This window comes from Halichoerus grypus, chromosome 10, assembly GCF_964656455.1.
Source record: "Halichoerus grypus chromosome 10, mHalGry1.hap1.1, whole genome shotgun sequence".
NCBI classification, from domain to species: domain Eukaryota; kingdom Metazoa; phylum Chordata; class Mammalia; order Carnivora; family Phocidae; genus Halichoerus; species Halichoerus grypus.
The window spans coordinates 94,628,854-94,651,312 of record NC_135721.1 but is presented as its reverse complement, the minus strand read 5'-3'; the positions used below and the strand labels follow the sequence as shown (position 1 = coordinate 94,651,312).

The 22,459-nt window shown below is 41.9% G+C and overlaps 1 protein-coding gene across 1 annotated transcript in view; it reads left to right on the top strand.

Moving 5' to 3' along the window:
* The window catches only part of CFAP61 (cilia and flagella associated protein 61), a 291,248-nt gene that overhangs the window by 127,896 nt on the left and 140,893 nt on the right, over positions 1-22,459 (top strand). The window contains exons 17-18 of the mRNA XM_078056863.1: positions 11,242-11,448; positions 14,553-14,687. Coding sequence (XP_077912989.1) covers positions 11,242-11,448; positions 14,553-14,687 — 342 coding nt within the window. The remainder of the gene's footprint in view (positions 1-11,241; positions 11,449-14,552; positions 14,688-22,459) is intronic.

Sequence of the window (22,459 nt, the reverse complement as noted above, 5' to 3'; positions counted from 1 at the left end):
TGGTGGTGGTGGTGTTGAATTCTTTTGGGTTCTTCACTAAAGTTTTGTGGCTTTTAGCATACAGGTTTCTTGTGCCAGGTATTTTGTTTGCCCCTATAGGTTTACTCTCTGCCCTGTACTGTCCCAGGGAGCCTGACCTGGTAGGCAACATCATGGGTGCCTTCACCCCTCAGCTTCTAATTGGGTTTGGCCAATGGGGAGCCCTGAGGAGAGGAAGGGAGGAGAGTGAGGTTGGGATGCCTTGAGCTGGCTGGTGTCTCCATTGAGTTCCCTGACCTTTTCAAGGTGGCCTTTTCTCCAGGACCCTCTCAATTTGGACTCTAGTAACTAGTACCTCCCATGCCACCCACCTAGGGTGGTGATAGCTTGCAGTTGCTGCTACACCATCCTTACTGGTTTCCCTATGCCCTGCCTCTTCTTGTAAAAAGTCTTTTTGTTAAACCCACCTCCAGTTATCCTAATTTGAACATACCGTCTGTTTCCTGCTGAGACCCTGACTGATACAGTCCTAGACATTTATGATTTATTTCTACTTGTTTTATATTTTTCTGGGTATTGTGATTAGATACTTTTTTTTTCATTGTACTTTCTAAATGTTTATTTTGGTATGTGAGAAAAATACTAATTTTTGTAATTGTGATCTTATTTCCAGCCACGTTTTGGAAGTCTCTTACTAGTTCTGAGAGTTTTCAATTGATTCTATTTTCTGGTACAGCATCATTTCTACCATATTCTATTGGCCAAAGCAGTTACAGAGCATGCTCAGATTCCAGGGTTGGAGAAATGGACTCCACTTCTTGATGTGGGTATGGCAAGGTCTGTCTACCAAAGAGCATTTGGTATGCAAATTACTCTTGTGACCGTCTTTGGAAAATAGAATCTGCCACACCTCCTTTTAAAAATATTTATATTTTGGAGGAGGAGCAAGATGGCGGAGGAGTAGGAGACCTAAATTTCGTCTGGTCCCAGGAATTCAGCTAGATAGGGATCAAACCATTCTGAACACCTACAGACTCAACAGGAGATCGAAGAAAAGAATAGCAACAACTCTGAACAGAAAAGCGACCACTTTCTGGAAGGTAGGACGTGCGGAGAAGTGAATCTGAGGTGATATTTGGGAAGATAGCAGCGGGGGCAGGGGGCCTCCGTCGGCCGCTTCTGGCAAGTCATCGAGCCGTGGAGCACAAAATCGGAACTTTTAGAAGTCTGCTCCGCTGAGGGACGTCGCTCCAGTGGCTGAGCAGGGGGTGGAACCCTCGCGGACAGTGTGGTCTCAGGACCCTCAGGGTCACATAAAGACCGGGGGTGCCTGAGTGCGGCAGAGCTCCCAGGTATCGGAGCGGGGAAGCCGGCTGCAGAGACGGAGCCGAGGAGCGGGCTCTCAGCTCAGGGTTGCCATAAACCATGATCTGTGGCACAGTCGGGCCACTGCTCCTCCAGCAGGGACCCAACAAGTGGCAGATCCGGGGAGACTCCCCTTCCTCCACCAGGAGGAGAGGCACAGCAGCGCACTGCAGGGATCTGCTGGGTTTGGAGACTCCACACGGGGTCGGGTACCAGAGATAGAAACGCTCGGTCACAGGCCAGTGAGCACGGAGTGCGGCCAGAGACCAGGGAGACAGGAGTGATTGACTGCTTTTCTCTGGGGGCGCACTGAGGAGCGGGGCCCCGAGTTCTCAGCTCCTCCGGGGCAGAGATTGGGAGGCCACCATTTTCACTCTCAGCCTCCAAAGCTGTACAGAAAGCTTGCAGGGAACAAAAGCTCCCGAGAGCAAAGCCAAGCAGATTACTTAGCCTGGACTGGCAAGGGTGGGGCAATTCTGCCTCCGGCAAAGACATTTGGGAACCACGGCAACAGGCCCCTCCCCCAGAAGATCAGCGAGAACAGCCAGCCAAGACCAAGTTTACCCATCAATGAGAATGGCAGAACTCCAGAGCTAGGGGAATACTGCACATAGAATTCATGGCTTTTTTCCCATGATTCTGTAGTCTTTCAAAGTTAATTTTTTTAAATTTTCTTTTTCTATTTTTTTTGAATTTTTCTTTTTCCCTTTTCAACCAACATCTTATCAATCCCTTTTTTAAAAAATCTTTTTTATTTTTCATTTTTAGAGTCATATTCTATCCCTTCATAGTAGTTAACCTTATTTTGGTATATATATATATATATATATATATATATATATATATATAAGTTGTTCTCTCTTTAAAATTTTGGGATATAGTTTCTTCTAACAGACCAAAATATACCCTAAATCTCTAGTGTATGGCTTTGTTCTAGTCTCCTGCCTGATCACATTCTCCCCCCCCCTTTTTTTAAATCCTCTTCTTTCTTTTTTCAAGCAACTTCTTATCAATTCCTTTTATAAAATCTTTTATAATTTTCATCTTTACAGTCATATTCCATCCCTTCATTGTATTAACCCTTATTTTTGTACATATATAAGTTTTTCTTTCTTTAAAATTTTGGGAGGCACTTTCTTCTAACAGACCAAAATGAGCCCAAAATCTAGTGTGTGGCACTGATCTATGCACCAGCCTGCTCATATTTGATCATATTCTGTTTTTTTGTTTTGTTTTCTTTTGTTTTTTAAATCTTTTTCTTTTTCTTTTTTTCTTTTTTCTTTCAGACCTTTCTTTTCTCCTGGTTTCAGGTCTCTTCTGTTTTGTTTAGTGTATATTTTTCTGGGGTCGTTGTTACCCTGTTAGCATTTTGTTCTCTCATTCACCTGTTCTCCTCGGGACAAAATGACAAGATGGAAAAAATCACCTCAAAAAAAAGAACAAGAGGCAGTACTGACTGCCAAGGACTTAATCAATATGGACATTAGTAAGATGTCGGAACTAGAGTTCAGAATGACGATTTTAAAGATACTAGCTGGGCTTGGAAAAAGCATGGAAGATATTAGAGAAACCCTTTCTAGAGAAATAAAAGAACTAAAATCTAACCAAGTTGAAATCAAAAAGGCCATTAATGAGGTGCAATAAAAAATGGAGGCTCTAACTGCTAGGATAAATGAGGCAGTAGAGAGAATTTGTGATATAGAAGACCAACAATGGAAAATCAAGAGGCTGAGAAAAAGAGAGATAAGCAACTACTGGATCACGAGGGTAGAATTCGAGAGATAAGTGTATCATAAGATGAAACAACATTAGAATAATTGGGATCCCAGAAGAAGAAGAAAGAGGGAGAGGGGCAGAAGGTATATTGGAGCAAATTATAGCAGAGAACTTCCCTAATTTGGGGAAGGAAACAAGCATCAAAATCCAGGCAACACAGAGAACCCCTCTCAAAATCAATAAAAATAGGTCAACACCCCAACATCTAATAGTAAAACTTATGAGTCTCAGAGACAAAGAGAAAATCCTGAAAGCAGCTCGGGACAAGAGGTCTGTAACCTACAATGGTAGAAACATTAGATTGGCAACAGACTTATCCACAGAGACCTGGCAGGCCAGAAAGAATTGGCATGATATATTCAGAGCACTAAATGAGAAAAATATGCAGCCGAGAATACTATATCCAGCTAGGCTGTCACTGAAAATAGAAGGAGAGATAAAAAGCTTCCAGGACAAACAAAAACTAAAGGAATTTGCAAACACGAAACCAGCCCTACAAGAAATCTTGAAAGGGGTCCTCTAAGCAAAGAGAGACCCTAAAAGCAACATAGACCAGAAAGGAACACAGACAATACACAGTAACAGTCACCTTACAGGCAATACAATGGCACTAAATTCATATTTTTCAATAGTTATCCTGAATGTGAATGGGCTAAATGTCCCAATCAAAAGACACAGGCTATCAGATTGGATTAAAAAACAAGACCCATCGATATGCTGTCTGCAAGAGACTCATTTTAGACCCAAAGACACCCCCAGATTGAAAGTGAGGGGGTGGAAAACCATTTACCACACTAATGGACACCAAAAGAAAGCTGGTGTGGTAATTCTTATATCAGACAAATTAGATTTTAAACCAAAGACTATAATAAGGGATGAGGAAGGACCTATATCCTACTTAAAGGGTCTATCCAACAAGAAGATCTAACAATTGTAAATATCTATGCCCCTAACATGGAAGCAGCCAATTATATAAGGCAATTAATAACAAAGGCAAAGAAACACATCGACAATAATACAATAATAATGGGGGACTTTAACACCCCCCTCACTGAAATGGACAGATCGTCTAAACAAAAGATCAACAAGGAAATAAAGACTTTAAATGACACACTGGACCAAATGGACTTCACAGACATATTCAGAACATTCCATCCCAAAGCAACAGAATACACATTCTTCTCTAGTGCCCATGGAACATTCTCCAGAATAGATCACATCCTAGGTCACAAATCAGGTCTCAACCAGTACCAAAAGATTGAGATCATTCCCTGCCTATTTTCAGACCACAATGCTTTGAAACTAGAACTCAATCACAAGAGGGAAGTCAGAAAGAACTCAAATACATGGAGGCTAAAGAGCATCCTACTAAAGAATGAATGGGTCAACCAGGAAATTAAAGAAGAATTTAAAAAATTCATGGAAACCAATGAAAATGAAAACACAACTGTTCAAAATCTTTGGCATGCAGCAAAGGCAGTCCTGAGAGGAAAGTATATAACAATACAAGCCTTTCTGAAGAAACAAGAAAGGTCTCAAATACACAACCTAACCCTACACCTAAAGGAGCTGGAGAAAGATCAGCAAATAAAGCCTAAACCCAGCAGGAGAAGAGAAATAATAAAGATCAGAGCAGAAATCAATGAAATAGAAACCAAAAGAATAGTAGAACAGATCAACGAAACTAGGAGCTGGTTCTTTGAAAGAATTAAAAAGATTGATAAACCCCTGGCCAGACATATCAAAAAGAAAAGAGAAATGACCCAAATAAATAAAATCATGAATGAAAGAGACCACAACCAAAACCAAAGAAATACAAACAATTATAAGAACATATTATGAGCAACTCTATGCCAGCAAATTAGATAACCTGGAAGAAATGGATGCATTCCTAGAGATGTATCAACTACCAAAACTGAACCAGGAAGAAATAGAAAACCTGAACAGACCTATAACCACTAAGGAAATTGAAGCAGTCATCAAAAATCTCCCAAAACACAAAAGCCCAGGGCCGGATGGCTTCCCAGGGGAATTCTACCAAATATTTAAAGAAGAATTAATACCTATCCTTCTGAAACTGTGCCAAAAAATAGAAATGGAAGGAAAACTTCCAAACTCGTTTTATGAGGCCACCATTACCTTGATCCCCAAACCAGACAAAGACCCCATCAAAAAGGAGAATTACAGACCAATATCCTTGATGAACATGGATGCAAAAATTCTCACCAAAATACTAGCCAATAGGATCCAACAGTACATTAAAAGGATTATTCACCACGACCAAGTGGGATTTATCCCTGGGCTGCAAGGTTGGTTCAACATCCACAAATCAATCAACGTGATACAATACATTAACAAAAGAAAGAACAAGAATCATATGATCCTCTCAATAGATGCAGAAAAAGCATTTGACAAAGTACAGCATCCTTTCTTGATCAAAACTCTTCAGAGTGTAGGAATAGAGGGAACATACCTCAATATCATAAAAGCCATCTATGAAAAATCCACAGTGAATATCATTCTCAATGGGGAAAAACTGAGAGCTTCCCCCTAAGGTCAGGAACACAGCAGGGATGTCCACTATCACCACTGCTATTCAACATAGTATTAGAAGTCCTAGCCACAGCAATCAGACAACAAAAAGAAATCAAAGGCATCCAAATCGGCAAAGAAGAAGTCAAACTCTCACCCATTGCAGATGATATGATACTTTATGTGGAAAACCCAAAAGACTCCACCGCAAAACTGCTAGAACTCATACAGGAATTCAGTCAAGTGGCAGGATATAAAATCAATGCAGAGAAATCAGTGGCATTCCTATACACCAACAACAAGACAGAAGAAAGAGAAATTAAGGAGTCGATCCCATTTACAATTGCACCCAAAACCATAAGATACCTGGGAATAAATCTAACCAAAGAGGCAAAGGATCTGTACTCAGAAAACTATAAAATACTCATGAAAGAAATTGAGGAAGACACAAAGAAATGGAAAAACGTTCCATGCTCATGGATTGGAAGAACAAATATTGTGAAGATGTCAATGCTACCTAGAGCAATCTACACATTCAATGCAATCACTATCAAAATACCATCCACTTTTTTCAAAGAAATGGAACAAATAATCCTAAAATTTGTACGGAACCAGAAAAGACCCCGAATAGCCAGAGGAATGTTGAAAAAGAAAAGCAAAGCTGGCGGCATCACAATCCGGACTTCCAGCTGTGTTACAAAGCTGTCATCATCAAGACAGTATGGTACTGGCACAAAAACAGACACATAGATCAATGGAACAGAATAGAGAGCCCAGAAATGGACCCTCAACTCTATGGTCCACTAATCTTTGACAAAGCAGGAAAGAATGTCCATGGAAAAAAGACAGTCTCTTCAACAAACGGTGTTGGGAAAATTGGACAGCCACATGCAGAAGAATGAAACTGGACCATTTCCTTACACCACACACAGAAATAGACTCCAAATGGTTGAAAGACCTCAATGTGAGACAGGAGTCCATCCAAATCCTAAAGGAGAACACAGGCAGCAACCTCTTCGACCTCAGCTGCAGCAACTTCTTCCTAGAAACATCGCCAAAGGCAAAGGAAGCAAGGGCAAAAATGAACTATTGGGACTTCATCAAGGTAAAAAGCTTTTGCACAGCAAAGGAAACAGTGAACAAAACCAAAAGACAACCGATAGAATGGGAGAAGCTATTTGCAAATGACATATCAGATAAAGGGCTAATATCCAAAATCTATAGAGAACTTATCAAACTCAACACTCAAAGAACAAATGATCCAATCAAGAAATGGGCAGAAGACATGAACAGACATTTTTCCAATGAAGACATCCAAATGGCCAACAGACACTTGAAAAAGTGCTCAACATCACTCGACATCAGGGAAATCCAAATCCTCAATGAGATACCACCTCATACCAGTCAGAATGGCTAAAATTAACAAGTCAGGAAACGACAGATGTTGGCGGGGTTGTGGAGAAAGGGGAACCCTCCTACACTGTTGGTGGGAATGCAAGCTGGTGCAGCCACTCTGGAAAACAGTATGGAGGTTCCTCAAAAAGTTGAAAATAGAGGTACCTTATGACCTAGCAATTGCACTACTGGGTATTTACTCCAAAGATACAAATGTAGGGATCCGAAGGGGTATGTGCACCCCGATGTTTATAGCAGCAATGTCTACAATAGCCAAACTATGGAAAGAGCCAAGATGTCCATCAACAGATGAATGGATAAAGAAGATGTGGCATATATATACAATGGAATATTATGCAGCCATCAAAAGGAATGAAATCTTGCCATTTGCAATGACGTGGATGGAACTGGAGGGTATTATGCTGAGCGAAATAAGTCAATCAGAAAAAGACATGTATCATATGATCTCACTGATATGAGGAATTCTTAATCTCAGGATACAAGCTGAGGGTTGCTGGAGGGGTGGGGGGTGGGAGGGTTGGGGTGGCTGGGTGATAGACACTGGGGAGGGTATGTGCTATGGTAAGCACTGTGAATTGTGTAAGACTGTTGAATCACAGACCTGTACCTCTGAAACAAATAATACATTTTATGTTTAAAAAAAAAAAAAAGAAGATAGCAGGAAGGGAAAAATGAAGGGGGGAATCGGAGGTGAAGACAAATCATGAGAGACTATGGACTCTGAGAAACAAACTGAGGGTTCTAGAGGGGAGGGGAGTGGGGGGATGGGTTAGCCTGGTGATGGGTATTAAAGAGGGCATGTACTGAATGGAGCACTGGGTATTATATGCAAACAATGAATCATGGAACACTACATCAAAAACTAATGATGTAATGTATGGTGATTAACATAACATAATAAAATAAAATTTTAAAAAATTTATATTTTATTTCTTTTTCTAGTTTTATTGTATGTTTAGAATACCATTGAGTAGTAGTGTTTATAATGGGTACTATTGTTGTGTTCTTGATTTTAATAGGAATGATTCTGTATTTTCCTCATTTAGTATATAATATTTGCTGCAAGCTTCTGGGAGCTATCCTTTATCAAGTTAAGGAAGTTCTCTTCTATTTCTTGTTTACTAAAAGTTGTTATTCTGAATGAGTGTTGAATTTTATCAAATGTGCTTTTGGCATTTATTCAGATGACCATATGGCTTTATTCCATTAATGTATCCTACACCATTCTTGTTTTTGGATTTAGTTCTTTTTTTTGACTCAGTACATCTTTGAATAATTTTTTTAGAAATAGTGGTAGGTGCATACATATACAAGAAGTTTTCATTTTGTCCATACATATAGAAGAAGTTTTCATTTTGTCATCACCCTTGAATACTCATTAGGCTGTATATAAAATTCTTATTCCAACTACTTCTCAACAGATTTTTGATGTTTTTACTCTCATGGTCTTCCGGCGTCACTGATAAAATGTACTCTGATATAAATAAATTTTGTTTGTTTGCTTTCTGTCTTGAGAATTAGTTTGTTTCTTTTCTATCCCTGAAATTCTGAAATTTTACTAAAATGTAACTTATGCCCCTTCTGAGTCTTGGGAATATCTTTGTTCTATGATTTCATTATTTTTTCCCTTTTTATTTTTCCATTCTCTTCTTAAATTCCTTTTAAGATGGATGTTGGACCTTTGGAATTGCTCCTTCATTGTCTCTTAACTTTTTTCTCACTTCTTTATCTCTTGTACTTCTTACTCTTCATTCTAGGAGACTCCCTTGATTTTGTCTTCTGGATCCCTAATTCAGTCTTCAGCCATGTCCATTCTGTTATGCAGGCCTTCTGTGGGAATTTTCTTTTTAAAAGATTTCATTTATTTATTTTAGAGAGAGAGAGTGCACAAGCAGTGGGGAAGAGCAGAAGGGGAGGAAAATGGAGGGGGAAAGAATCTCAAACAGACTCCATGCTGAGGAGAGCCTGACACAGGGCTCGATCTCACAACAGTGAGATCATGATCTGAGCTGAAACTAAGAGCTGGACTGAGACACCCAGGTACCCCTCTATCTGAATTTTCATTTCAGAGTTCATATATTTAACTTCCAAGTCTCTCCCTTGTTCTTTTCTTATTCCTTTTTGTAGCAGCTTGTTTGTTAATGTTATATGTAGTATCCTTTTTGGTATCTCTGAGGACACTGAGTAGAATTTTTTTCTAAAAAAACTCTCTTCCGTTCCATGACTGACCTCTTTTCCCCTGGAGGAATTTGTAGTTTCTCTATTTTGACCTTTTGCCTTCGTCAGTTTTCCCTGAAAGTCATGAATGAAAGATTATAGTATCAGTATGGCTGGCTGGCATGGGTATCCTTGACAGATGTGCTTCTGCATTGCATCACTCAGTCATTGGGAGGGCTGGCCATCCCAGTCTCTAATTGGGAAGAGGCGTCAGTTGTCTGGCTTCCTCTTGTGACCTTCAATGTAGGTGGTCCTAGCAGATGGTAGGCAGGTTAAGAGGGTGTAAGCCAGTGTTAAGAGAACTTTCCTACCAAGGTAAGACTACTTTGCCTTTCTTTTTTTTTTAAGATTTTTATTTATTTGAGAGAAAGTGAGAGCGAGAGATAGAAAGAGAGAGAGAGAATGAGCAGGAGGAGAGCCAGAGGAGGAGAGGGAGAAGCAGGCTCCCCTCTGAGCAGGGAGCCGACTTAGGGCTTGATCCCAAGACCCTGAGATCATGACCTGAGCCTAAGGCAGATGCTTAACCAACTGAGCCACCCAGGTGCCCTGTAGACTACTTTTGTGTTGCCAATCACACCACCTCATTACTTTAAAAATAATTTTTTGTTGTTATTTTAAGGGATTTGGGATGGGAGGAAAATTAGGTGCACATGGCCCATATGCTGTTTTGAGCTAGTAACCTCTGTAGGCTCTTCACTTTTTGTTTTTCAATGATTTCTCAGCTCTACATTTATTACTCATTTTATCTTACAATGAGGGATGCCTTCTTGGTAATTAAAGAAAAGTCTTAGGGTGTTAAGGCAATTATAGGGTCAGTGCAGATGGAAAGGTCAGACCTTGCCAGAATTGCCCTCAGCTACCACCACTGGCCTGGTTACCCCGAGCCCCCTTTCCTCCGTGCTTTGTGGCAGAGGCTGTAAAGACAAAGGACCTTGATGGGCTTGAATACAGACTTCGGTTTCCTGAATTTTCTAGTGCCAGCTTTGCTGATCACAGAGCAAATGAGGTTCCTTGCATTCTCCAATTCCTCTTTTTGAAAGTGTGCTTTGAGGACAATTCTACTGTGGAAAATAAGAAGAAATATAAGTAGGTGCTTTCCAATGTGCGTATAGTTTGATTTTTCCTGCATAGCAGGTGTGTTTACGTGCTTTTGTCATGAGAGAAAGTCACTCACTCTGGATGGTGCCCCCACCCCACAGTGTGCACTGCGGGGAAGAGAAGCAGTGCACAGTTAGCATGGAGGAGCTCCTGCTTCCCTGCCCACAGCGTGGGGAACCAAGAGTGGTGGTCAGAACTAGAGCCGTAGAAGCAGGAGCAGAATGCCTGATATTTTCTTGTATAAGTAAACACCAGTCCTTTAAATTACTTTCCACGGGCTAAAAATAGAATACTTGAGAGGCATAAAAAGTTTAAGGAATGCCTACGGACAAGGCCTAGTCTTGTGGTTTTATTGTAGGCCAATCCAGCCACACGGGCCAGTCAAAGTGTGTGACCTGTGGGACGGCACGTTTCCACCTTAATGGGTGAAGAGAGAATAGTAATGAGTCCAGAGAACACCAGTGGTTGTGTTTGTCCTGCTGCTGAGTTTTGTACATGGTCAGTCAGTCATACTGACCAGCTGGTGCTCCCCTTGTCCAACAGTGGTGACAAGCTGCTGTCCTGTCACCTGGCCACTAGCAGAGACTCGAGGCTCTCTCGGTTTTTAACAGCCACGGCTGTAAGGAACAAATTCCAAAGCTGTGTGGTCACCCTTCAGAGACAAGCCATCAGAACTTTCAGGAAATGTAATTTTCTGTTTTCAAAAATTGAACAGTGACAATGAGGTAGTAAATCACAGGAGAGAAAAGCATGTTTCTTACTATTGTACCCAAGGTAATTTTTACAAGATTTTCATGACAAAATGCACACCATTTGCTTAAAACATCCTTAGATGCCCTTTCCCCTCTTCTCTTTTAGGATGTAGAGTACATACGATCCCATTACAACATTGAAGATTTCATCTACTTCAGTCACCACCAGCGTGAAGAACATGGGCACCTGTATCACTTTGCCCTGAACCCTGTCTTTCGGCACTACACCAAGTTTTTTCTGAAGGAGATCCTCCGTTTAGGCTATAAGTCCTGTCTCTACTACCCTGTTTACCCACAGATCAGGGAAGGCAAGGTAAAAGAATGTCATCAACCTTCGAGACGTCATTTGTGTCATGTGCCATATTTTATTCCTTCCTCGCTGAATGGATTTGTATTATAACATGGCTCTGAATTTCAAACGGCCACATTGGCCCTTTTATTTATTACACTATAGTGAAAGTCCAGAAGACTGAATTTCAGAAACATTCACAACCATTATAATTAGTGAACAATTTGTTGGCTTTTTCCTATTGACAAAACAGAGACTGAAAAGTGCAAAAATGCTCTAAGGGACATGGAAGTCAAATAATTTCTTATGGGGCCTTAGTGAAATGCCAAAGTGATCCTATCGTGTTCTTCAAGCAAAGAACATTTTTGTTTGAACTCATAGAACAAATCAATTCAATCCTATAAGATCGGTGTGCTCTCACAGCATTCCAAATAAGCCCTATAACCACTGCCGTAAGAGTGATGGATAAAAAGTGGAGATGTATGAAGGTGATGTAAACTTTATGTAGTAAATACCTCTATAACTCTGCCCAACACTGTTATACTTACGTAGACTAATCCTTAAGTAGTAAACACCATCTACTGTGTATCCATACTTGCACAGATTGCAAGCTCTTCATTTGCTTCTGTCTTGCTTTCACTTACCCTATTAAGTCTTCAGAGCACTCCTCACTAGCTAAATTATCTTTTATCACCAAAGCAAAGGTGATTGTCTTTTTTTTAAGATTTTATTTATTTATTTGAGAGAGAGAGAGAGAGCAGAAGCAGGGGGAGCAGCAGAGGGAGAGAGAAAAGTAGGCTCTCCACTGAGCTGGGAGCCCGACATGGGGCTTGATTCCGGGACCCTGGGATCATGACCTGAGCTGAAAACAGATGCTTAACCGATTGAGCCACACAGGCGCCCCTGTTTGTCTGTCTTGTTCAAAGCTGCATCCCAGTCCGAGTGCCTAGAAGAGTCGCACACATGTGTGCATGCGCACATCAGTGTGTATACACACACACACACGCACACACACACACACATGCACACATAGTGTCCTGGTTATTCCATAGGCAAAGGTCTCTTCAAGCTGGCTTCTCAAGGTATTGTTTCTGGCAAGTCGATCCCTCCGTCACTGACAGCTGGTCCTCAGCTCCATGTAGACTTGAGAGGTGATGAGATTCAATCACTAGGCCAGCTAGAAGTTGTCCCATGATATCCCATTCATGACCAAAATCTTTCTCATGCTCTGCCCAGAGCCCAGGATGTTGTCATGTTTCTTCTTTGTTACCATAAATGAGCTAAGCAGATTTTTAAAATAATCTGATTTATTAAACTTAAAAACAATCTGAAGTCTATTGGTACATTCCCCAAACCAGTAATTTTGCCAATGTACCTTATTTAACAAAAGCCTTCTGGGGAAGTACAGAGGGAACGGGGAAGAAGAAAAAACATGGAAAAGATCTTTAGCGAGAGGTAGAATATGCTCCAGTGATGGTTTTTTCCTATCAAAATGCAATATGATAGGCATGTGAATGCCCTAAATTTGAACTTAAGGAGATGGAAGGTAACGGTTCTGGTGGAAAATCCTGGTTTCCCACATTTTCTTTTTACTTTGCATTTGGCCAGTTGCCAATGCAGTGACCTTCAGGATGTGATATTAAATTCTTACTTTTTATTCATGATGTTGCCTGCATCATGACTGCCTGCAGTTGGTCCAGAAAGTCCTTTTGCATCCATAATAAAAAATTGTATCTTTGACATTTCACTGAACGTTCACATATTTACCTCAATCGTGTAGAATTTGGAACGTGTTATGCACTATTTCACGTAGGATATAGAAACACATTTGGAGACAGATTTTTCCTCTCAATCTGCACTTCCAGTTGATTTACATATATACCTTTAAACAAGTGTAAGAAGCAGTACCAGGTAATTTAGGTAAGAATTTCCAAGGTCGGCTATAAATCCCTTGACTATAGTAAAAGTGAACATTGGGCTCGAATTATGAAGATGGTTTTCCCCACACCCTCCTGCTAGGACATGTACTGAGAGATCCTCCAAGCATAAAAGCAGAACTGTGGCTAGGAATTCCTGGGTTCTGTTTTTCAGTGTGTGAAGTCAGGGTGTGAAGTTCAATGGTGAAGGATTTTAGAAATCCCTTTTAGAAGCTCTTAGAAATGCCTGGCGGTGGGGCGGGGCGGGGGGGGGGTAGTGGTTTCAAATAGCAGCCAAGCCATACGTTAACCATCTTATTTATTAAACTACCCCTAGTTTTAGTTGAGTTTTACTTGCTTTGTTTTCCAGTTTAAATTCCATAAATATGTCATGAGGGATTTTGGTGTCACAGTTCAACTCTTAAGGTTGAAATGGGTGAAATACCCTGAGTTAGTTTCACCAGAACCCCCTCCGATTTCATAAATGTGAAAGGAATAAAAATCACCATGTTCAGTTTTCTCTGCCAAGTTTTAAAAATGGGGTAAAATGAATATTTAACATATTCTCCTAAAACATGATTTATCATAGTCTGTTACAGTAAGCATAAATCCGGCTCATAATTTAGCATTAATACAAGTCAAAATAATGTGATCCAATTTCCCTACCCCCCACCCCACTTTCCAGTTTCATCTTTTTGTTTTAAAACACGTCTTTATTCAACAAAGGTCCGGTTGGAGCGGCTGTGCCTTTCACAAACAGGAGGATTTCCACGTCTACGCTCAGCCTCCCCTCGATGATGTTTTTATCTATGTGCCTTCTTAAAGCAGCTTGTGCCAAACACGCAAAGGTTAACAGGACGCAGATAACACAGCTTAACGGGGTCAAATCAAGCTGATTCATGATCACTATGGAGAAGAATATCCTCCTGGGGAAAATACTTGTACTGAAAAATCCCATAAACCAAACCACTTGTTTATCTGTCATTCCCACAGAGATAGTAATGTAATTACTCTCGTAATTATCTTCATTAGTGTCAGGCATTATCTACAATTCATTCCTCTGCTCGACAAGTATGTTTGTTTATTTGCTGATTTCCCCCCCTCTCCGATTTGGCCGGGTTCGGACTTCTGTATTTGTGAAGCCGCATGCACACATCTGTGCTGCACTGCCCTGACATTCTCTCCCCTAAAACGGAGATTGCTGTCTTTCAGTTCCAGAGCTCCTATGCCCACTCCCTGACATCCGCCCTTCATTACTTGGTTCCCGTGCGGCCGCGACGACAGATTGTCTATCCTCTGGAAAAGCTTGGCATCAACGCTCCATCAAAGGCGGTCTCCAAGGATCCGGTGGGTAGCCGGGCGGCAGCAGGCAGGGAGGCGCCGTGCCAAGGCGCGCGGGCGTGGCAGATGGGGTGGCAGCACTGTCTTCTCGGGAGCAGGCTGCTTCTTAATTACAGGGAGCCTGGAGCTCATGCCCTTACAGGGGCACCCTGCCGAGGCTCTCCTGCAGCCCTTTCCCTCAGGTGGTTATTTCTCAGAAGCCCCGAAACAGAGGTGGCCTGATCCCTGGATGACAGACCCCATGGGGACGCTTTGTGTCTCGGCACAAGTGGCCTGGAGTCAGACTCCCAGCGTATGTCTGTTCTCTTTCTCCTTCCTCAAACGCAGATTCCCCCTTTCCATCGATGTTTTGCTTGCAAGGCGAAAGGGAGCATTCCCAAGTCAGACAAAGCTGACAGAGACCATAAAGCTGGCTGCGTTTGAGATGTTTGGGTCCTAAGCTGGGTTTGTTTTATCTCCTCTGTGGGGGGTCAGGAGGATTAACAGGAACATATTAGCTGCCCTGGGGTGGCACGGGGCTTAGCCTTAAAGTGAACAAGCCCGGGATGCGTTTATGACCAGAACAGAAGAAACCAAAATGGAACCTAGATTGCACTTTCACTGGAAACGTACGTGTGTGTGCACACGGCCTTGTTCAATGAATTAGCTGGAAAAAACATGATCTTGTCAAGTTGACTTACATATGTAGGCTTGTAGTATTTGTATGCACTTCCATTTAAATAAGTCGAAAAACAAAATTCCCTGTGTGCTGCTGACATTTGTCCATTGTGAGAGAGGAAAGAAGAAAGTGGAAGGTTTTAACTCTCCAAAAGGTTTGCCAAGGAGTTGCTCGAAATGGTGCTCAAATAAAGAGCTTGGGGACCCCAGTGCTGCAGGAAGTATGTCGTTCAGCTGCCCGAAGTTCCCACTCTGCAAATGGGAGCACTGGGTGGGGCGAGGGGGGGCTCCATCAAGACCCGGCTTAGCGGCACCTGCTCACTGTAAGCAAGGCTGCTTAAATTCTGCACTCATCTTTACATTTGTTAAAACAGACAATAAATTTATATTTCTTTTCTGATAAGTTCTAACTTTATATTTGAGGAGCGACTAAAAATCAATAGCAGTTCTTTCCCCTCCTAACTCTTTATTATGGGAAATGTCAAGCATATACCAAAGTAGAGAGAACCAGATAAAGCAGGGCTTCTCCTACTGTCTGTGCTGAGGGACTTTATCTTCTTTTTCTTTTTCTTTTAATGTACAATCCATCATAGACGGATAGTTTTATAAAAGGTGAATTCCTTAAAAATGAGTTTAAAAACAAAGGGAGACAAAACTCAAGTCCAGTTATTTTATTATTAGATTTAACAGACACAGAATTACTCTGTTCAATTGTTATAAAAGCTGCTGAGTGCTTCTCTCCATCTCTATGCTTACATCTTCGAAGACCAATGACAGTTTGCAGATGGGCACCTGTCTCATACCACATGTTGAGTAGCACTGAAACTCCCAGATACCTGGCACTGAGCTTCAAAAATTTCAAATTCTTGCAATTCTTGGCCCATTTTGGATCTTCTACACCCCCACCCACTTCTCCTTCCTCCTTATCATTTTAAAGCAATTCTCAGATGCATCTATTTCATCCAGGATCATGGGTATATTCTAGGTAGCATGGCCCAGAGCACTGCAGCTTACGCTCTGTCCACACTAAAGATAAGAGTGCCCAAGCCCATCTGGAGGACCTTGGGGATGGCCACCAGATGGTCTGTTTTCGTGTAGAGATCCTGGGAGTGGACTCCTTTGGAATGAAAGCCAAGACCCACAGGTTTGCCACAAGGAGAGTGCCTTGGGGTCAGAGAGGGTGGCTTCTTCTATGGCACCCTGAAACACAGCTTCCGTAGAGTCAAGCTGATCCCAGGAGAAGGTGCCTCCCTGCACAAGGATGCAGCTTCTGTGTCAGATCAGGGTAAGGAGGAGAGATGCTGCCCTTTCGCAGTCACGGCTGAGACTCCTTCAAGGATGTCTTTGGGCCAGGAGAAGCCTTCACATGGCTCTGGCACCTTAAGCCAGTTCAGGAAAGGGGAGAAATCCACCTGGTTATCAAGAGCAGCATTTTTCTGAATACCAGGAGCTTCTCCCCACCCCAACCCCCAGGAATCTCCAGAGCCTAGAGCTCCAGGTGGGGAGAAAGCCAGAGAAAACATTTTGTTGCATTCAGAACAATCTTATCATGACTTCCCAGGTTGGTATGAGTTGAAATCATTACTTACATTTAGTAACCTTTTCTGTGGTGATCTCAGTGTGCTGTGCGCCAACCCCCCCCACCCCCACCCATAGAGCCCTGGCTTATTTCAAGGCATAGTAGAGTATGGACTGTTTAAATCACTTGTCCAGGAAGACAACCACTTACCAGATGGGTAGGGCTGATGCTTGGTACCTGCGGTGCTATGGCCGGGTTGTCTATTGCATCAGTGAATTTTGACTTTTGAAGAAACACTTCTGCTGCTACTTATTGTACTCCTCCTTGAGAAGGTTTTAGTAAAGATGTAGATTCAGCAAACAAGATTTAGTAAATATTTTAGAAATCTTAAAAGTTTGATCAAGGGATTATCAAAACCATAATCCACATGGGACGGGCCTGGATATTCAAAAGTTAAAATGCCAAATTATATTATTTTAAATTATTTTTTTTCTTTTCAATATTTTAGTTGGATTTCATGCTTTAGGCCTATCATCTGAGACAAGGTGAGCCAAATAGAAATTTTCTAGGAGGAATTTCTATCGAGTCCTAAGAGCATTGTTTTCTTAGGAGAACAATAGTGTTGCAGCCATTGAACTTGGTGAAGCTGAGTGACTGTCATTACTAAATGAACTCCTTTTATTTTCCCTTTAAGTTTGCTATCTCCTCTAGCACATGGAGGCTATATGGCTCCTTCACCATGTCTGCACATTTCTCCGGCTGGGCACTTGCCTTTCATACCTTTTATCCTACTTAAACCATCTCAGAGTGACCATCCATTCCCTTGCTTTCACCTAGGAAGCCAGTCTTCAAGGGAACAGATCACTCCAGGCATGAATAATGGGATAGAGAGTGTTTCATCTCAGTGGGTTGCCAATTTGAATCTGGCACAAGCCAGCAGTGATTGAAATTCATCACTGCATGGCAGGGAAATATGCCCCCACCCCACCTCAAGGCCCTGGTTTTTCTGCCTGGTTTGGATGATAGGTGTCCCTGCCATAATACCTTCCCTATCGTTAGTATTAATTGACAGCCTGCCCCATATCGGGTCATAAGAAAGGACCTGGAAAACATGTAAATGGTTTTCATCACATATTAGAGAGGTAGGTCCCAAAGATTCATCATGATATCTCCACAGTCAACCAGTGTAGATTCATGGATAAGAGAGAAGGCTTTTTTCTGACCAAGACTGTAACCACATGGGACAGGCTTGGAAGACTCATTTCTCAGCTTGAATTGGCCATCTTGGCCTCACATTGTGAGAATTATTGTGATGGAAATTTTTTTTAAATGAATCAACGTATGGCCCACATGCATGAAAACTATGATCAGGAAAATACTCAAAATTTGGTTGAATTAATTGAATGGCCGTATTAAAGACTGTGGAGCAGTTTGAGCCACACTGACTTTGAGGTGGTTCTATTTTCTTTCCTTTCCTTCTCCCACATAGGGATACAGAGATGACTTTGACCCCTGCTCTCTGGGAGCTCACAGGCTAGTGTCAGTATTAATGTAGGACTGTTCTGGTTAGTTGAGCCAGGGATGGGAGAGGGGCCACACTGGCCCCAGTATTGAGAGCCAGACTCAGGAGGAGGATCCACACTGGGGTCTGCACAATCACTTGGTAGGGAATGCCTTTGTTCCAAAGCGCTGTTTCCTTTCTAAGACCGGGATTTCAAATGAGTCTTATTTGTGATATGAAATACCAGAAAATCTGCTTTGAGCTGAAACAGCTCCTACCCTTGCTTCAGTCTCATAGATGCTCCCCATCATCCACTTCAGTGTCTTTAGTTCTTCATCTTGGTTTACGGGATTCATAGAATTATAGTGTGAACTCATCTTTCTCCCCCCGCCCCCAGATTTTGGGGACCAAACCAAGCCATCATCTTTCAGATGACGCAGGAATCTTACTTTCAGTCTAATCGATGCCTGTTGTTATTTTTTGTGGTGGTTTATTAGTGATGGTCTTTTAAAATCTTGACTAATGAATTCTTTGAGGCCTCCATTTTCCCTTTGTCCTTCTACAAAGGAAAATGACAGTTTATTTAACCCCCCTTTCTCAGAGCTAAGTGCTGGCCCGCTTTTTCCTGGTATGTGATCTCTCAGGAAGATGTCACTCGCTGGCATTCAGTTACCCTTTGAATTGTCCCTTTTCATCTCGGCTGTTCTTCCCCAGTCCAGCTATAATTACCATCTGATGGACTGTTACTGGATACTGTTTCACTTGTGCATCTGCTGCCCTAGGAAATTGCATTATTCTCCCAGCACCTGCTAGATTTTCCCCAGCTTGGTTGTTCCCCAACCCCTTCTTCAAACTTGGAAACTTTGGCTGCCCCTAGTTAGACTCCCTTGGTTGTATTTGTGGTCAGGGTGTGTGGATGTGTTTTAAAATCAGCCCATTAGCATCTCCTTGGTAGAGGTTGCTAAAAATACATACGCATGTTTTTCAACATTGTATATGCACTGATCATCTTAATGTGACCATGGTGATAGTATCTTGAAATGAAATTAACGCACTTTAAATCACTGCCCATGAGTCAAGTGTGCTTTTTCAAGCCATTTCTCAGCCCTTTGCACTACCTATAGGAAGTGTATTTGCTCCTATTTATAGTGAACCCTTTTCTCTGACATTCTTAGAATAATTTACATAAGTTCCTTCATGAGCTCTTTTTTTTTGCCCTTCAAATGGTACAAGTTCCATGGTCATTTCATTCCAATTCTCTGAACACTATCTAGTTTAGTATTATATGCAGTATACAATATATATCAGCACGACTCGTGTGACATCAGTGATTTATTCTCATAATTCCTTCCTCTTAGAGAGGTTACAAAATAATAACAACAACAACTACTTCTCCTGACAGTATTGAGTTCTTACTAAAGGCTTCCCATGAATCATCCCATCTGATGCTCACATCAGCACTTGTAAATTGTCACTGCTACTGTGCTCCTCAATGTACCTAAAGAAAACAGGCTTGCAGGGAAGGAAGGTAAATGACTTGTCCAAAGACTAGTTCACTGGCAGAGCTTCAAATCCAGGCAGTTGGATGACAGACCCCTGCCTTCAACCATGACATATATATTCTCTATATGAATATATAGAATTTTCACTCTAAAAAGTGGAAGTGCTGCTATCATAACTCATTGTAGGAAGACCAAACCACAGAAAAGGAAGATGGCTTGACAGAGACCTTTTGGGATCTCCCAGATCTTTGGCACCAGCTACTTAATCAAAAGGTGACCCACAGATAATTGGCTTTCCCCCAGAGGGGTTTGGATTTTCCTCTTGGCTGAGTCCTTCATTCTTGAGTCCGATTCCGGGCCAGTCTGACCCCGGCTGGGCTTGGCTGGGAAGGAGCAGACGCACAGGGCCGAGCTGGTGTGCCAGGGTCAATTTTTAGACACCAGCTGATCAGGCTGTCGGCACTTCTCTCTCCAGCTTATTGTTGCAAACCTTTTGAAATGATAGTGGTAGCTGCTGGGAAAGGAGGAAAAAAATTAGGATCCCATACATAGGTTATGTTGTTATAAATTTCTCGATACTCAGTTCCATGCTACATGGGGCTTCACAGTGTTCTTAGAAAGTGCTCGAGTAGATGCCTTGGATAAGTGACTGAAGGTTTGCATGGGAGGCCAGGGTTGGAAAGGATATGTGCTAGTGGCATAATTGACAAGCCTGGACATTCATTGTTTAGAAATTGGGCTGCAAAAAAATGCCAAAATGAGCTTTTCGGGCTGTGATAAGCTAAGAGACTGTGAAAAGTAAAGTTACTTCTTAACAATCTCAGCATCATCAAAAATCAATCCTACATCTTATCCTCATTTTCTAGAATAGATATTGTAGGACAATCAATCTCTCTTTCCCTCTCTCCATCCCTCCCTCCCTCCCTCTCTTTAACAGTTTTATTGAGACATAAGTCATATGCCATGCAATTCGCCCATTTAAATTATACAATTTATTAGTTTTTAATATATTACACGGTTGGGCAAACATCATCTAATTTTAGAACTTTTTTGTCATCCTAGAGAAGAAAGCCATTAGTAGCTACTCCCTACCCACCCCTTCCCCAGCCCTAGGCAACTACTAATTTATTTTCTGTTTCCATGAATTTGCCTATGCTGGACATTTTATAGAAGTAGAATTATACGATGTGGCATTTTGGGACTGTCTGCGTTCTCTTAGCATGTTTATAAGGTTCATCCATTTTATTGTGTGTATCAGTACTTGATTCCTTTTTTTTTTTTTTTTTAAAGATTTTATTTATTTACTTGGGAGAGAGAGAGAAAGAGAGAGCGAGCACAGAGGGAGAGGGAGAAGCAGACCTCCCCACTGAGCAGGGAGCCCTATGTTGGGGTCAATCCCAGGACCCTGGGATCACGTCCTGAGCTGAAGGCAGATGCTTAACTGACTGAGCCACGCAGGCGCCCCTACTTGATTCCTTTGTATTGCTTAAGAATATTATATGTATATGCTACATTTTATTTATCCATTCATCAGACAGTGGACATTTGAGTTGTTTCCACCATGTTGCAATGAATATTCCTGCACAGGTTTTTATGTGGCTATATGTTTCTATTTCTCTTGGGTGTATATACCTAGGAATAGAATTGCTGGTTCATATGGTAGCTCTATGTTCAACATTTTGAGGAACTTCCAAACTGTTTACCCAAGTGAGTGCACCATTTTGCACTCTCTCATTCTTAGATGAACCCCAGCATTCCTGCTAATAAGTGGCAAAGTGCTGGTCCACTCAAGGCCACGGCCGGGCAGTGTACCTCAGAAGTGGGGCTTTCCCACCATTCCTGGACAGCGTCATGCTTGGTTGACTGTGCACCCATAATACTAGCTTCAGTTATTTTGAAAGCAGAAATTTTTCTAAAATCTGATCTCTCCTGATCTTGTCTTCCTGGCCTTACCCTCTCTGGCTCATCAGCCTCCTGGAGGCCTGCATGCACATTTAGAAGAGCTCCAACAGCAGGAGGGAAAAAAAAAAAAAAAGCCCATCCAAACCACAAGAGTGGTTTTTAAGCCACCATCCTGTCTTTTGTTTGAGTCCACCTTTCCTAGTGTTACTGCTTTTAAAACAGCTCCCAACAGAAAAAAAAAGAATCCTGAGGCTTTCCTGGATGCTGATGTGTTCTTGCCACAACCCGGTAGGAAGAAAAAAAATGCATTCTGTTCCCTGCAGAGCCAGAGTAATGAATGCCACCGAGGTCCAGAAGTGCCTCGGGATACATCAGCTGCCTGCTGGCGCTCTGGAAGGCCACAGCCAAGCCGGGCTCCTGGGTGGACCTGAGCTCCCTGGGGCAGGAACTGGCCTTCACAGCTAAGTGGCTGCTTCACAATCCGCCTTCAGGGAGGAAAGGCATGGCAGCACCAACAGGAGGCTTTGCTTTGTGTATTTTAAAGTAGCTGGGGATATAAAATGACAAAGGGGACAATTAGAGCTGCAGATGCTGACTCGAGAAGTTACCTCTTTTCCTCTTGATTAAAAAAAAAAATAGGTCATTACAAAAGCAGTCCATATTCATTGTAGAAATTTTAGGAAAAATCAATACAAAG